Source organism: Heterodontus francisci, chromosome 23 (genome assembly GCF_036365525.1).
Source record: "Heterodontus francisci isolate sHetFra1 chromosome 23, sHetFra1.hap1, whole genome shotgun sequence".
Classification (NCBI taxonomy): Eukaryota; Metazoa; Chordata; class Chondrichthyes; order Heterodontiformes; family Heterodontidae; genus Heterodontus; species Heterodontus francisci.
In genome coordinates, this window is record NC_090393.1 from 55,240,993 (window position 1) to 55,253,997 (window position 13,005).

A 13,005-nucleotide genomic window follows, 5' to 3' on the forward strand; every position below is an offset into this window, starting at 1 on the left:
CTAGCGTCAATTGCCATTTGCAGAACTCAGTTCCAAACTTCTACCAACCTTTGCGTGTAGAAGTGTTAACTAATTTCACTCCTGAAAGGCTTGCTCTAATATTTAGGCTATGCCCTGGACTCTCAACCTGCAGAAATAGTTTCTCTCTATCCACCATATCTGTTCTCTTTAATATCTTCAACTTCAATCAAAAAACCACCCATCCTTAACCTTCTAAATTCTAGAGAATATAGTCTTATTTTGTGTAATCTTCCTCATAATTTAACCCTTGGAGTCCAGGTATTGTTCTGACAAACCTAGGCTGCACTCCCTCCAAGGCCAACTGATTCTTCCTAATGTGTAGTGCCCAGAACAGCTCACAGTACTCCAGGTATGGTCTAACAAGAGCTTGTATACCTGCAGCTTAACTTTTACTCCCTTCTATTCTAGTCCACTAGAGATAAAGGCTAGCATTCCATTCACCTTTTAGATTATTTTCTGTAGCTGCCCATAAAATTCTGATGATCTATGTACCTGGACACCCTACCCCACTTCCCCCAAACCAAATTTCTTTGGGTCACCACTGTTTCTAGCTTTTCACCATTTAGAAAGTTCCCTGTTCTATCCTTTCTAGGTCCAAAGTGGACGACTTCATTGAAATCCATTTGCCACAGTTTTGCCCATTCACTTAATCCATTAATCTCTTTAAAATTTTATGCTTCCATCTACACTGCTTGCAATGCTGCCCCTCTTTGTGTCATCGGCAAGCTTAGAGACATGGCTTTCTAGCCTAGCATTTAAGTCACTAATAAATATGGTGAATAGCTGAGGCCCCAACACAGATCCTTGCAGGACAGCACTAGACACATCCTGCCAATTAGAGTACCTGCCCATTGCCCCTACTTAGTTTCCTATTATAAAAGCAAAATACTGCGGATGCTGGAAATCTGAAATAACCCGAAGAACGGTCACTAACCCGAAACGTTAACTCTGCTTCTCTTTCCACAGATGCTGCCAGACCTGCTGAGTGGTTCCAGCATTTCTTGTTTTTATTTTAGTTTCCTATTACTTAGTCAATTTCCTAACCAGGTCAATAATTTGTCTTCAATTCCATGAGCTTCAGCATAGTTAACAGCCTCTTTTGACGGACTTTATTAAATGTCTTCCGCAAGTCCATTTTAATAACATTCATAGGCAAGGGGAGGCAGTGGCGTGGTGGTATTGTCAGTGGACTAGTAACCCAGAGACCCAGGATATTGCTCAGGGGGCGTGTGTTTGAATCCCACCTCGGCAGAAGGTGGAATTTGAATTTAATTAATAAATCTGGAATTAAACCTAGTCTAATGATGGCCATTAAACCATTGTCGATTGTTGTAAAAACCCATCTGGTTCAATAATGTCCTTTAGGGAAGGAAATCTGGCCTCCTTACCTCGTCTGGCCTACATTTGATTCCAGACCCACAACAATGTGGTTGACTCTTAAATGCCCTAGCAAGCCACTCAGTTGTATCTAACCGCTACAAAGTCAATAAAGAATGAAACCAGACAGACCACCTGGCATCGAGGCACCAGCAGCGACAACGGCAACCCCAGTCCTGTCCACCCTGCAAAGTCTTCCTCACTAACATCTGAGGGTTTGTGCCAAAGTTGGGAGAGCGGTCCCACAGACTAGTCAAGCAACAGCCTGACATAATCATTCTCATGGAATGAGACACCGCCATCACAATCCCTGGGTATGTCCTGTCACGCCGGCAGGACAGACCCACCAGAGGTGGCAGCACAGTGGTATACAGTCGGGAGAGAGTCGACTCTGGACCCCATGACATCTCATGGCATCAGGCCAAACATGGGCAAGGAAACCTCCTGATTGCCACCTACCGCCCTCCCTCAGCTGATGAATCAGTACTCCTCTTTGTCGAACACCTCTTAGAGGAAGCACTGAGGGTGGCAAAGGCGCAGAATGTACTCTGAGTGGGGGACTTCAACCAACAGTGGCTCGGTAGCACCATTACTGACCCAGTCCTAAAGGACATAGCTATTAAACTGCGTCTGCAGCAGGTGGTGAGAGAATCAACTAGAGGGAAAAACATATTTGACCTCCACCTCGCCAATCTGCCTGCCGCAGGTGCATCTGTCCATGAGACTATTGGTAGGAGTGACCACTGCACAGGCCTTGTGGAGACGAAGTCCCGCCTTCACATTGAGGATACCCTCCATCATGTTGTGTGGCACTACCACCGTGCTAAATGGCATAGATCTAGCAATGCAAAACTGAGGGCATCCATGAGGCGCTGTGGGCCATCAGCAGCAGAATTGTACTCAACCACAATCTGTAACCTCATGGCCCGACATATCCTCCACTCTACCATTACCATCAAGCTGGGAGACCTACCCTGGTTTAATGAAGAGTGCAGGAAGACATGCCAGGAGAAGCGCCAGGCATACCTCAAAATGAGGTGTCAACCTGGTGAAGCTACAAGCCAGGATTAATTGCGTGCCAAACTGCGTAAACAGCATGCGATAGACAGAGCTAAGCGATCCCTAAACCAACGGATCTGATCTAAATTCTGCAGTCCTGCCACGCCCAGTCGTGAATGGTGGTGGAAATTAAACAACTAACTTTAGAAGGTGGTTCCACAAACATCCCCATTCTCAATGATGGGGGAACCAGCACATCAGTGCAAAAGTTAAGGCTGAAGCATCTGCAACAACTTTCAGCCAGAAATACTGATACATCTCAGCCTCCTCCTGAACTCCCCAGCATCACAGATGCCAGTCTTCAGCCAATCCGCTTCACTCTGCGTTACATCAAGAAACGACCGAAGGCACTGGATACTGCAAAGGCTACGGGCCCTGACAACATTCTGGCAATTGTACTTAAGACCTGTGCTCCAGAACTTGCCGCACCCCTAGCCAAGCTGTTCCAGTACAGCTACAACACTGGCATCTACCCTGCAATGTGGAAAATTGCCCAGGTATGTCCTGTACACAAAAGCAGGACAAATCCAACCTGGCCAATTACCACCCTATCAGTCTACTCTCAATCATCAGTAAAGTGATGGAAGGTGTAGTCGACAGTGCTATCAAGCAGTACTTGCTTAGCAATAACCTGCTTGTTGATGCTCAGTTTGGGTTCCGCCATGGCCCTCAGCCCCTGACCTCATTACAGCCTTGGTTCAAACACGGACAAAAGTGCAGAACTCAAGAGGGGAGGTGAGAGTGACTGCCCTTGACATCAAGGCAGCATCTGACCGAGTAGGGCATCAAGCAGCCCAAGCAAAACTGAAGTCAATGGGAATCGGGGGAAACTCTCTGCTGGTTTGAGTCATACCTAGTGCAAAGTAAGATGGTTATGGTTGTTGGAGGTCAATCATCTCAGCTCCAGGACATCATTGCATGAGTTCCTCAGGGTAGTGTCCTAGTCCAACCATCTTCAGCTGCTTCATCAATGACATTCCTTCAATCATAAGGTCAGAAGTTGGGATGTTCCCTGATGATTGCACCACGTTTAGCACCATTCGCAACTCTCAGATACTGAAGCAATCTGTGTAGAAATGCAGCAAGACCTGGACAATATCCAGCCTTGGGCTGATAAGTGGCAAGTAACATTCATGGCAGGCAATGACCATTTCCAACAAGAGAGAATCTAACCATCTCCCTTTGACATGCAATGGCATTACCATCGCTGAATTCCCCACTATCAACATCCTGGGGGGGGGGGCGGCAGAGAGAAGGGGAGTTACCATTAACCAGAAACTAACCATATAAATGCCGTGGCTACAAGAGTAGGTCAGAGGCTAGGAATCCTGTGATGAGCAACTCACCTGCTGACTCCCCAAAGCCTGTCCACCATCTACAAGGCACAAGTCAGGAGTGTGATGGAATACCCTTCACTTGCCTGGATGGGTGCAGCTCTAACAACACAAAAGAAACTCGACACCATCCAGGACAAAGCAGCCTGCTTGACTGGCACCCCATCCACCACTTTCAACATTCACTCCCTCCACCACCGACACACAGTGACAGCAGTGTGTACCATCTACAAGATGCACTGCAGCAACACACTAAGGCTACTTAAACAGCACCTTCCAAACTCGCAAACTCTACACCTGGAAGGACAAGGGCAGCAAATGCTTGGGAACATCACCACCTGTAAGCTCCCCTCCAAGCCACACACCATTCTGACTTTGAACTATATCGTTGTTCTTCACTGTCGCTGGGTCAATATCCTGGAACTCCCCTCCTAACAGCAGTGTACCTATCCCACATGGTCTGCAGCGGTTCAAGAAGGCAGCTCACCACCACCTTCTCAAGGGCAATTAGGGATGGGCAATAAATGCTGGCCTGGCCAGCGATGCCCACATCCCATGAATGAATATATTTTAAAAAATTCCCCTGTTGGTTACTTTAGACACCTCTTCAAAAAAATTCAATCAGATTCGTCAAGCATAGTCTACCTTTTACAATTCATGCTGGCTCTCCATGATCAGTTGATAAATTTTCAAGATGTTTCGACATTCTATCCTTAATTATAGACTCTAGTAATTTCCCGACTTCAGATGTTAGGGTAACTAATCTACAATATCCTGGTTTCTCCCCTCAGCTATCTTACATAGTAGAGTTACATAAGCAATTTTTCTACCTGAAGGAACAGTATAAGATTATAGCTGGGGCATCTGCAAAGATCTCACGCACTTCCTTTAAAACCCTGTATTGAAAATCATCTGGTCCTGGGGATCTGAAACTCTTCGGTGCATTATTTTCTTCATTACTGTTAATCTGCTGTTCCAACTCTCACCCCATGATTGATGACAGAAGTCTCAACACTGTTGATCAATTCACATATCTGGGCAGCATTATTTCAAATGAAGCCTCCATCAGCAAAGACATTGATAATCGCTTGTCCAAAGCCAACAGCTCTTTTGGTCACCGTTCTAAACGAGTCTGGAAAAATCACTCCTTATGCATTTCCATGAAAATTCAAGTGTACAGAGTTGTTGTTATCACTACTGTCTTGTATGGCTCAGAATTTTGTGTCCTGTACAGTAAACAGATTAAGTTACTTGAACGCTTCCATCAATGCCGCTTGTGCTCCGTCATGAATATCAAATGGCAGCACTACATTACAAATACTGAAGTCCTTAGAAGACTGAATTTACCCAGCATTGCGAGCATTCTCCCACAACAATAGCTGCAGGAGGTATGTCACACATGGAGAATACCAGAATGCCAAAAACAGTGCTGTATGGAGAATTGTGCCCTGGGAAGCGGAATAGAGGTCCTCCGCAAAAAGTTTCAAGGTCCAGCTGAAGAAACAACACTCCTTGGCTGACTTCGAAGGACGGATACAGGAGCAGGAAGCTACTGACAGGAACAACTGGCGCTCAAAAATTAGGAATGCTGCGCACAGGTTTGAGTCCTTAAGAGGCGAAGCTGTAGGACAGAAACGTTGAAAACGGAAGGAAACTGCTTCTCCCTGGACTTCCCCAGGTCAAGAATTCCTGTGCCCCAAACATTCAAGAGACTACAGATCTAGAATTGGACCGTTTAGCAATGAGGGAGTGTGCCAACACCCATAGAACCGAACAGTCCCTTGATTCTTCGTCAGCGAAGAACTAGCCATCATCATCACTGTTAATTTGCTCAGGTTAATGTTGATGAGTTCCCACCTCTGATTCAATAGTAATTTCCTTGGGATTTTTGGCATATTAAACTCCTCCACTGTAAATACTGATGAAAAGTAATTATTCAGCATGTCTGCCATTGCCCTATTTCCATTGACAATTACACAGCTATCAGTCTGCAGGGAAGCCTACATTTCTCCTGACCCTTTTTTTTCATTATATAATTGTAAAAAATTGTGTTGGTTTTGATATCCTTTGCAAGTTTCTTTTCATTCTCCCTTTTTTATCTCTTACTATCTGTTTTGGCACCCTTTGCTGTTCTTTGCATCTCTCCCATTCTCCAGAACCTGTGTTTTTTAAACATACTGAAATAAACAAACACACGTTAGCTGGTCCAAAATCAAAGCAAGGCTGCGTCCTGAATTGAGGGAGATCACTTTCTTTGTCATCTGCATCTACAACATGGGACAGAGTACCTTGGCAAGCCATTTGAACAAGACGTTGGAAAAGTCAATTTCAGCCACAGAAGAGCCGCAAGTGGCTCGCAAGACACGAGTTGGCCACTTCTAAATGATACTGCTTGATCTACATCCTTTAACGAATTCTGAATGCTACAATTCACATCCTTCTTTACCTTAGAGTCCTCCGGCTCCTTGCAAGTTATTGTATCGACTGCCTTTTGTTGAGACATCTATTAGGTGCCAATTTAGGTACGTTTGCAAAGAATTTCAAAAACAATCGTTGGCATAACCTACCTTATATAAATCCATACCATTTGGGAATTATTGGGGTAGAATTTCTGCTAGTTTTGTGCCCAGATTCCAGTACAATCAGCTGACCCAGCACAAAAGATCTGAGAACTTACAACACGATTACACCCATAAATAGTTACACTCATGTTTTTCGCAATCTTTTCCACTGGTTCAAGATTCAGTTGCCTGAATCAGGCCTCACACACAAAACTGGCCATATCCCCACATTGAATTTGCAAGGTTCTGCAGGTTCTGGAAAAGACTCTTCAAATTGCACTCATTTTCTTGCGAGCAGGACAGGTCAGAGTCCTTGACCATGCGTCGGGGACTTGGTATCCTGCAGAGGTTGCCAGGATATTCAAGCAGCCCAGATTGTACGAGGTCCAGACACCCAATGGTGCGATTCTCAAACACAACTGAAGTTGACTCAGGCGGACACGTCCAAAAGACAAAGTCTGAAGTTAAACACAGAGACTACGAGCAGAGGAAGAAAGAGCATGTTCACCAATGTTCTGAGTTACCAGAGTCTCAGAGGAGTTGTCAAGGCAAGCTCAGCTCTGAGAAGAGGTTTACGATAACAAGATCGAGACAAATAAGGAAACCTCCTCTATGTTTTAAGAGTGTTAAACTTTCTTACTTGTAAATTACGTTTTGTTCAATTCCTGTATAGTTAGTCTGACCACAACATCACTGTATATTGTACATACATTTTTATCTTTGGAAAAAAGTGGGATGTTGTGGGATCACGTTAAGAGGCTGTAAGAGTCACTGGAGTCGCATTTCACATGACTGGAGAGATGTGGGTGTAGCCTGAGAGCAGAATGTGCTCCTTTAATAGCTGTGTGTATATATGTTTCAGTTTAAGTTGCAATAAAAACCCATGTATTCTTCATATATTACTTGTCGTCCTGTGAATCTTACAACAGTTCACGCACCTAAGGAACGAATAATACGACAACACGCTCAAGTGCTGGTGTGAAGTCTAAATCCACAATCTTCCGACTCAGCTATTTTAATAGGGCTCCTGCTATAAGTTGACACATGAAATACTCAGTGAGGAAGGAAAAGAAATATTTATTTTCATATAACCCTAGCAGTACACAGTCTTTTCATGAATGCAACATATACCTTCTTTACACTGTGTGCCTGATATAAAATACATGACATTGTGTGCGCAGTACAGAGAGTATACATTCCTCTGTAGAATCCAAAAGCGAAGTGGGTGTACATTTGAGAGAGAGTATGGCAAAGGGGTTAAGTGGATAGCACCTTCAGAGATGGCATGGATGTGATGGGCAGAATGGCCTCTTCCTGGGCAGTAGAATTATATGATTCTATGTTGATTGTTGATCATTTTTGATCAGAAGCTGGTTTGGTCTTTTATTTTTGTTCAATTGCAGAATGACTCATTGAATGGGTTTTGGTACAAATATTGCAAAGCTTTTTTTTTTTTACAGGATGCACAGCTTGCCCAAGCCAAAAACAAAAGAATAATAGGCTAACAAATAATACTTTTCCCAGGATTCAAAAAGCAGTCTGCAGAGAATCACAATTAGCCTTTAAAAGAAATGTTTCTGAAAAGACGCTGAATGCCTACTCAAAATATTTTTCTCAAAAGCCATGTTGGAAAGGTACCTTTATCACTGGTTTGCGACTTGTTGCAGAAATGGCCTCAACCTTTTGATAAAGTGTGACTTGCAGAGAAGTCTTGATTTCTGCATCCATGAGAACGAGAACTGGGACAGTGAAATGGCTGGGTCCATAGTCCCTGCAACAACTTAGTTTACTGATAAAGACTTTTATATTTCCTTGTAGCTATTACAACTGTCAACTACAATTTATGTACCGAGCGACCCACCTACCAAGCTGCAAAGGTTGCTGAAACAAAGATTTCCGTCAGAAACAAACATCGCTTCTAAACCTGCTCTTAATGTTAACCCATTCCAGCCTCGAAGCCCTAACAAAAGGCACACAAATTAGGAAAAAAACACAGCCAAGCAGTTTTGTACTGGAAACACAGTAGTAGCAAAAAAAGCTAGCCAAAGACTTTCCCAATATTCTAGAAAATTACTATCACATTCGGATTGATTTAAACTCTTCAGTTCAACACATGGTACAGCCTGAAAACAGCTACTGATATGCTGTGCAGCAACTTTATTACAAGAATGGCCACTGGGTGTAGAGGGAGTGGAATCCAACACTCCATACACTACAGGGAAGGATATTACCAATCGTCATAGATGACGGGCTCTAAGTGTAACATTGCCATGCTACAGGGTTGTGGCATCACTACACACTCAATGGAGAGTTGTGCCCAAACATTACAGTAAAGGGGTAGAAAATCTCTTTTGGATAGGTGTGTCCAATTTCCAGTGAAAACAACAGACACTTGAAATTTATAATAAGACAGATGGGTATATCAAAACAGAGTGAAATATAATAAATTTAAAACTTCACTCAGCTTTAAGTCACTGGTCTCCAAGGTGTTTGCAAAGATCACAAACAAGAACTACTTACTCTACGCTTCAGTCGCTCCCGTTCCCTCAGCGTCAGTGTGTCTGCCTTGGCGATCACAGGTACAATATTTACTTTGCTGTGAATGGCCTTCATAAACTCTACATCTAGAGGCTTCAGGCTGCACAAGATAATAAACAGTTAAGCACTGCATACACTTTCCCAAATTCACTGCAACACAGAAACCAGAGTGTTAAAGAGCAGAACTCAATGGTCACAGCAAAATTGAAGTTTAATCCTGGAGGACTGAAGTCCTCAGTGATTCAGATCTTTTAGGTTATTATTTAGCCTTGCTTTTGTAAACTTGGCTGTAGCTTGCTGCAGAATAGGGCTCCTGCTATTGGGATCACTTGCATAATTCAATAGAGGTCAGTGCTATAGAATACTGTAATCTCCAGTACTGTCAGCTATGGATACTTTAACAGTTAACACCTGTGTTGTAAAACTAAAGGCTGAAGGAGTGCTACACTAGAGGCTTGGGTTATGTTCACCACATCATGGTTCAGTACAGCATCCTCCAGAAAGTGCCCCAGTTAGATTGATAATCTGTACCAAGTTGGCCAATCAGGAGGGATGAAAAAACTATTTGGACAGACATTTTTCCCCATCAATCTTATCCATCAATGCCTACTGTAAGTCCATATATGGGAATATGAATCAACTTGGCTCTAATGACCGCCGCAATAAAATAACCTGCTTAAATTCAAGGATCAGACCCATCCATAAGAATGGTCGCATGGATGAAGCACCAGAGGTCTTTGGCACCTTTTGAACAATGGCCCAGGATGAGCAACCATACTGAGAGGAGAGGAAGGGTAAGGGGAGAAAATTGCAAGCTAAATGTATTAAAAAGGCCAGGTTACTGGAACACAATGTCTTCTGCATCATGTGCAGAGGAAGCAGGAATTTGTTTATTAAATAGGAATTCTTGATTATGTAAATAGAGATCTGAAGAAACAACTTCAAAGAAGCAATGTTAGGGGAAAATATATATTTTTTTAAAATAAAAACTCAATACTTCCAACAGTATCGCCCAAGCACAGGATCTAGAGTTCAACTTTGGTTTGCCCTCAATTGAAGTATTGCGTCTAGTTCTGAGCACCACAGTTTAGGATGGATATTAAGACATTAGAGATGGTGCAGAAAGGATTCATGAGAATGGTTTCAGGGATGAGGAACTTCAGTTACATGGATAAGTTGAAGAAGCTAGGGCTGTTCTCCTTGGAGAAGATTAAGAGCAGATTTGATAGAGGTGTTCAAAACCATGAGGAGTCTGAACAGAGTAGATAGGGAGAAACTGTTCCCATTGGCCGAAGGATCGAGGACCAAAGGACACCAATTTAAGGTGATTGGCAAAACAAGCAATGTTGATATGAGGAAAACCCTTTTTCACGGCGAGTGGTTAGGATCTGGAATGCATTGTGAGAGTGTGGTGGAGGCAGATGCAATCGAGGCCTTGAAAGGAGAATTGGATAATTATCTAAACAGAAAAAAAATTGCAGGGCTACGGGGAAAACGTTGGAGGAATTGGCTCTTGTAGCGAACCAACACAGGTACGATGGGCCAAATGGCCTCCTTCTGTGCTGTAACTGTTCTATAAACTCTCATCATTATGGGAATCTAAACTCAGCCAAGCACTGTGGCAGTAAGACAGCTCCACCAAGGGAGGAAAGGTGCAATAACATGGACTAGTTCCACTCTGTAGGTATTGTTCAATATTAAGTGTGCGGCAACAAGTTCTACATTCAAGAAATATCTCTATAACCTCCTCTTCTCAACAAATATCAAACCAGCTAATTTTTAAAAGTGCTAACATCCCAAATTATCTTCTCTGAAAGTCTCTTCCAAATAGGCACTATTCTATACTCTACTCGCGGCTTCTGAATTTTGTATGTGTCTTTGTCCAAATTAAATAGATTGCCTACTTCCACTGCATCTGCACTGCTTATATTTTAAGGACATGAAATCTCATCCAAGAATATCATAAATAATTTCTAATGAAGAAATAAATAGAAACCGTCCAATGAGGAACATCATAGTTATTACTTGGTACAGAAATGATTCCAGAAATCAGAAATTTCGAGTAATGACAAAAGAGTAAGAAAGTTGGTCTTGTTTTATTTGGAAAGAGGTTTTGGGATGGTCTAATTGAAGGTTTGAAGATTATGAAAGGAACTAAAATAGCTACTTGAGATGATATAGATTAGAAAGAGTATAGCGAGCCAGAAAGAGAGTGGGACTGGGCTGCACTGGTCATACATGGAAAAAAACTGACACAAATCTGATGGTCTTTCGGTGACATAACATTCTATGATTCCAATGGACACTTCCCCCCCTACAGCTTTTCCTTACTCATGTTCCAAAGAGTGACAATGTAACACTATTGAGTAATTAGCTTTGCCCATATTCCATTGTGACATAGTCAAAACAGGAGATGGCCTTCCTCACTTACAGTTGGCACAGTACCTTTCAGCATTAGTGAGCACCCTTCCTTAAACAAGCACTACTGTAGCACCAACAGCGGTGAATATCTGGACAAGCACTTTTTGATCATATACCCTGTAGAATCAGAGACTTTTCTTACCCATGGCCGAACGGGGAGATGAAGTAGAAACAGCAGTGGACTCGGTTGTCTACAATATGTCGTCTGTTCAAGCCACTCTCATCATGAAGATATCGTTCAAACTGATGGTCAATGTACTGAATGATGGGTCTGAAGCTGCAGAGAGAAAAAGGATAGGGTCTTAGAAACAATTGCATGAATTGTCATACTATTGGAAGATCTGGCCCTTGGGTACCTTAGTACTGACCCACAAACTCCCAACTGAATCATGCTATTTATAAGTAAGTCTAGATTCCTGAACCAGACACATCACCATTGATGTGGATAAATGATTGATAAATGGAAAAGTCCTGGGGAAAATAGATGTACAGAGAGATATGGGTGTTCAGGTCCATTGTTCCCTGAAGGTGGCAACACAGGTCAATAGAGTGGTCAAGAAGGCATACGGCATGCTTTCCTTCATCGGACGGGGTATTGAGTACAAGAGTTGGCAGGTCATGTTACAGTTGTATAAGACTTTGGTTCGGCCACATTTGGAATACTGCGTGCAGTTCTGGTCGCCACATTACCAAAAGGATGTGGATGCTTTGGAGAGGGTGCAGAGGAGGTTCACCAGGATGTTGCCTGGTATGGAGGGCGCTAGGTATGAAGAGAGGTTGAGTAGATTAGGATTATTTTCATTAGAAAGACGGAGGTTGAGGGGGGACCTGATTGAGGTGTACAAAATCATGAGAGGTATAGACAGGGTGGATAGCAAGAAGCTTTTTCCCCAGAGTGGGGGTTTCAATTACTAGGGGTCACGAGTTCAAAGTGAGAGGAGAAAAGTTTAGGGGGGATATGCGTGGAAAGTTCTTTACGCAGAGGGTGGTGGGTGCCTAGAACGCGTTGCCAGCGGAGGTGGTAGACGTGGGCACGATAGCATCTTTTAAGATGTATCGAGACAGATACATGAATGGACAGGAAGCAAAGAGATAGACCCTTAGAAAATAGGCGACATGTTTAGATAGAGGATCTGGATCGGCGCAGGCTTAGAGGGCCGAAGGGCCTGTTCCTGTGCTGTAATTTTCTTTGTTCTTTGTTCTTGATGTTATTACAAAGTAAAGGAGACCTTAGAAATCCGCTACTGGATATTACTGCAGTATGAGTTGAGTGATTTCCTACTCCTTCAGATTGTACCACACTATTAACTTTAGTACATTTTCAAGAATGCCACTTTGCATTTACCAAGCTTGACAGATAGTAAGAGCAAGCAACTTGCACATCTGCAGATGCTCCAAAAGAGCTTCAGTGCCAATTAATTACCACTGGCTGCTGTGCTTGCCTACAAAACAATGTGTTTAGAGCAAGGACACTCAAACAGCAAACAAGATAAATAACCAGCTAATCTGTTTTTGCCAGTGTTAGTTGAGGGATGAATGCAGACCAGGATAGCAGCAAAACTCCCTGCTCTTTTGCAAATAGTGCCATTTGTCTTGCATATATATTGAACACTCATAAGCTAAGTACATTTGACATCCCAGCCAAAAATACCACCTTTGACAGTGCTGAAATCCCTCAGTACTACACTGAAATG

The 13,005-nt window shown here is 43.0% G+C and overlaps 1 protein-coding gene across 1 annotated transcript in view; it reads right to left on the reverse strand.

Annotated features, from left to right (window-relative positions):
• zgc:63587 (uncharacterized protein LOC393431 homolog) overlaps positions 1-13,005 on the reverse strand; it is a 192,341-nt gene that overhangs the window by 118,724 nt on the left and 60,612 nt on the right. Inside the window, exons 7-8 of the mRNA XM_068055332.1 lie at positions 11,454-11,588; positions 8,873-8,990 (exon numbers count right to left, since the gene is read on the reverse strand). Coding sequence (XP_067911433.1) covers positions 8,873-8,990; positions 11,454-11,588 — 253 coding nt within the window. The remainder of the gene's footprint in view (positions 1-8,872; positions 8,991-11,453; positions 11,589-13,005) is intronic.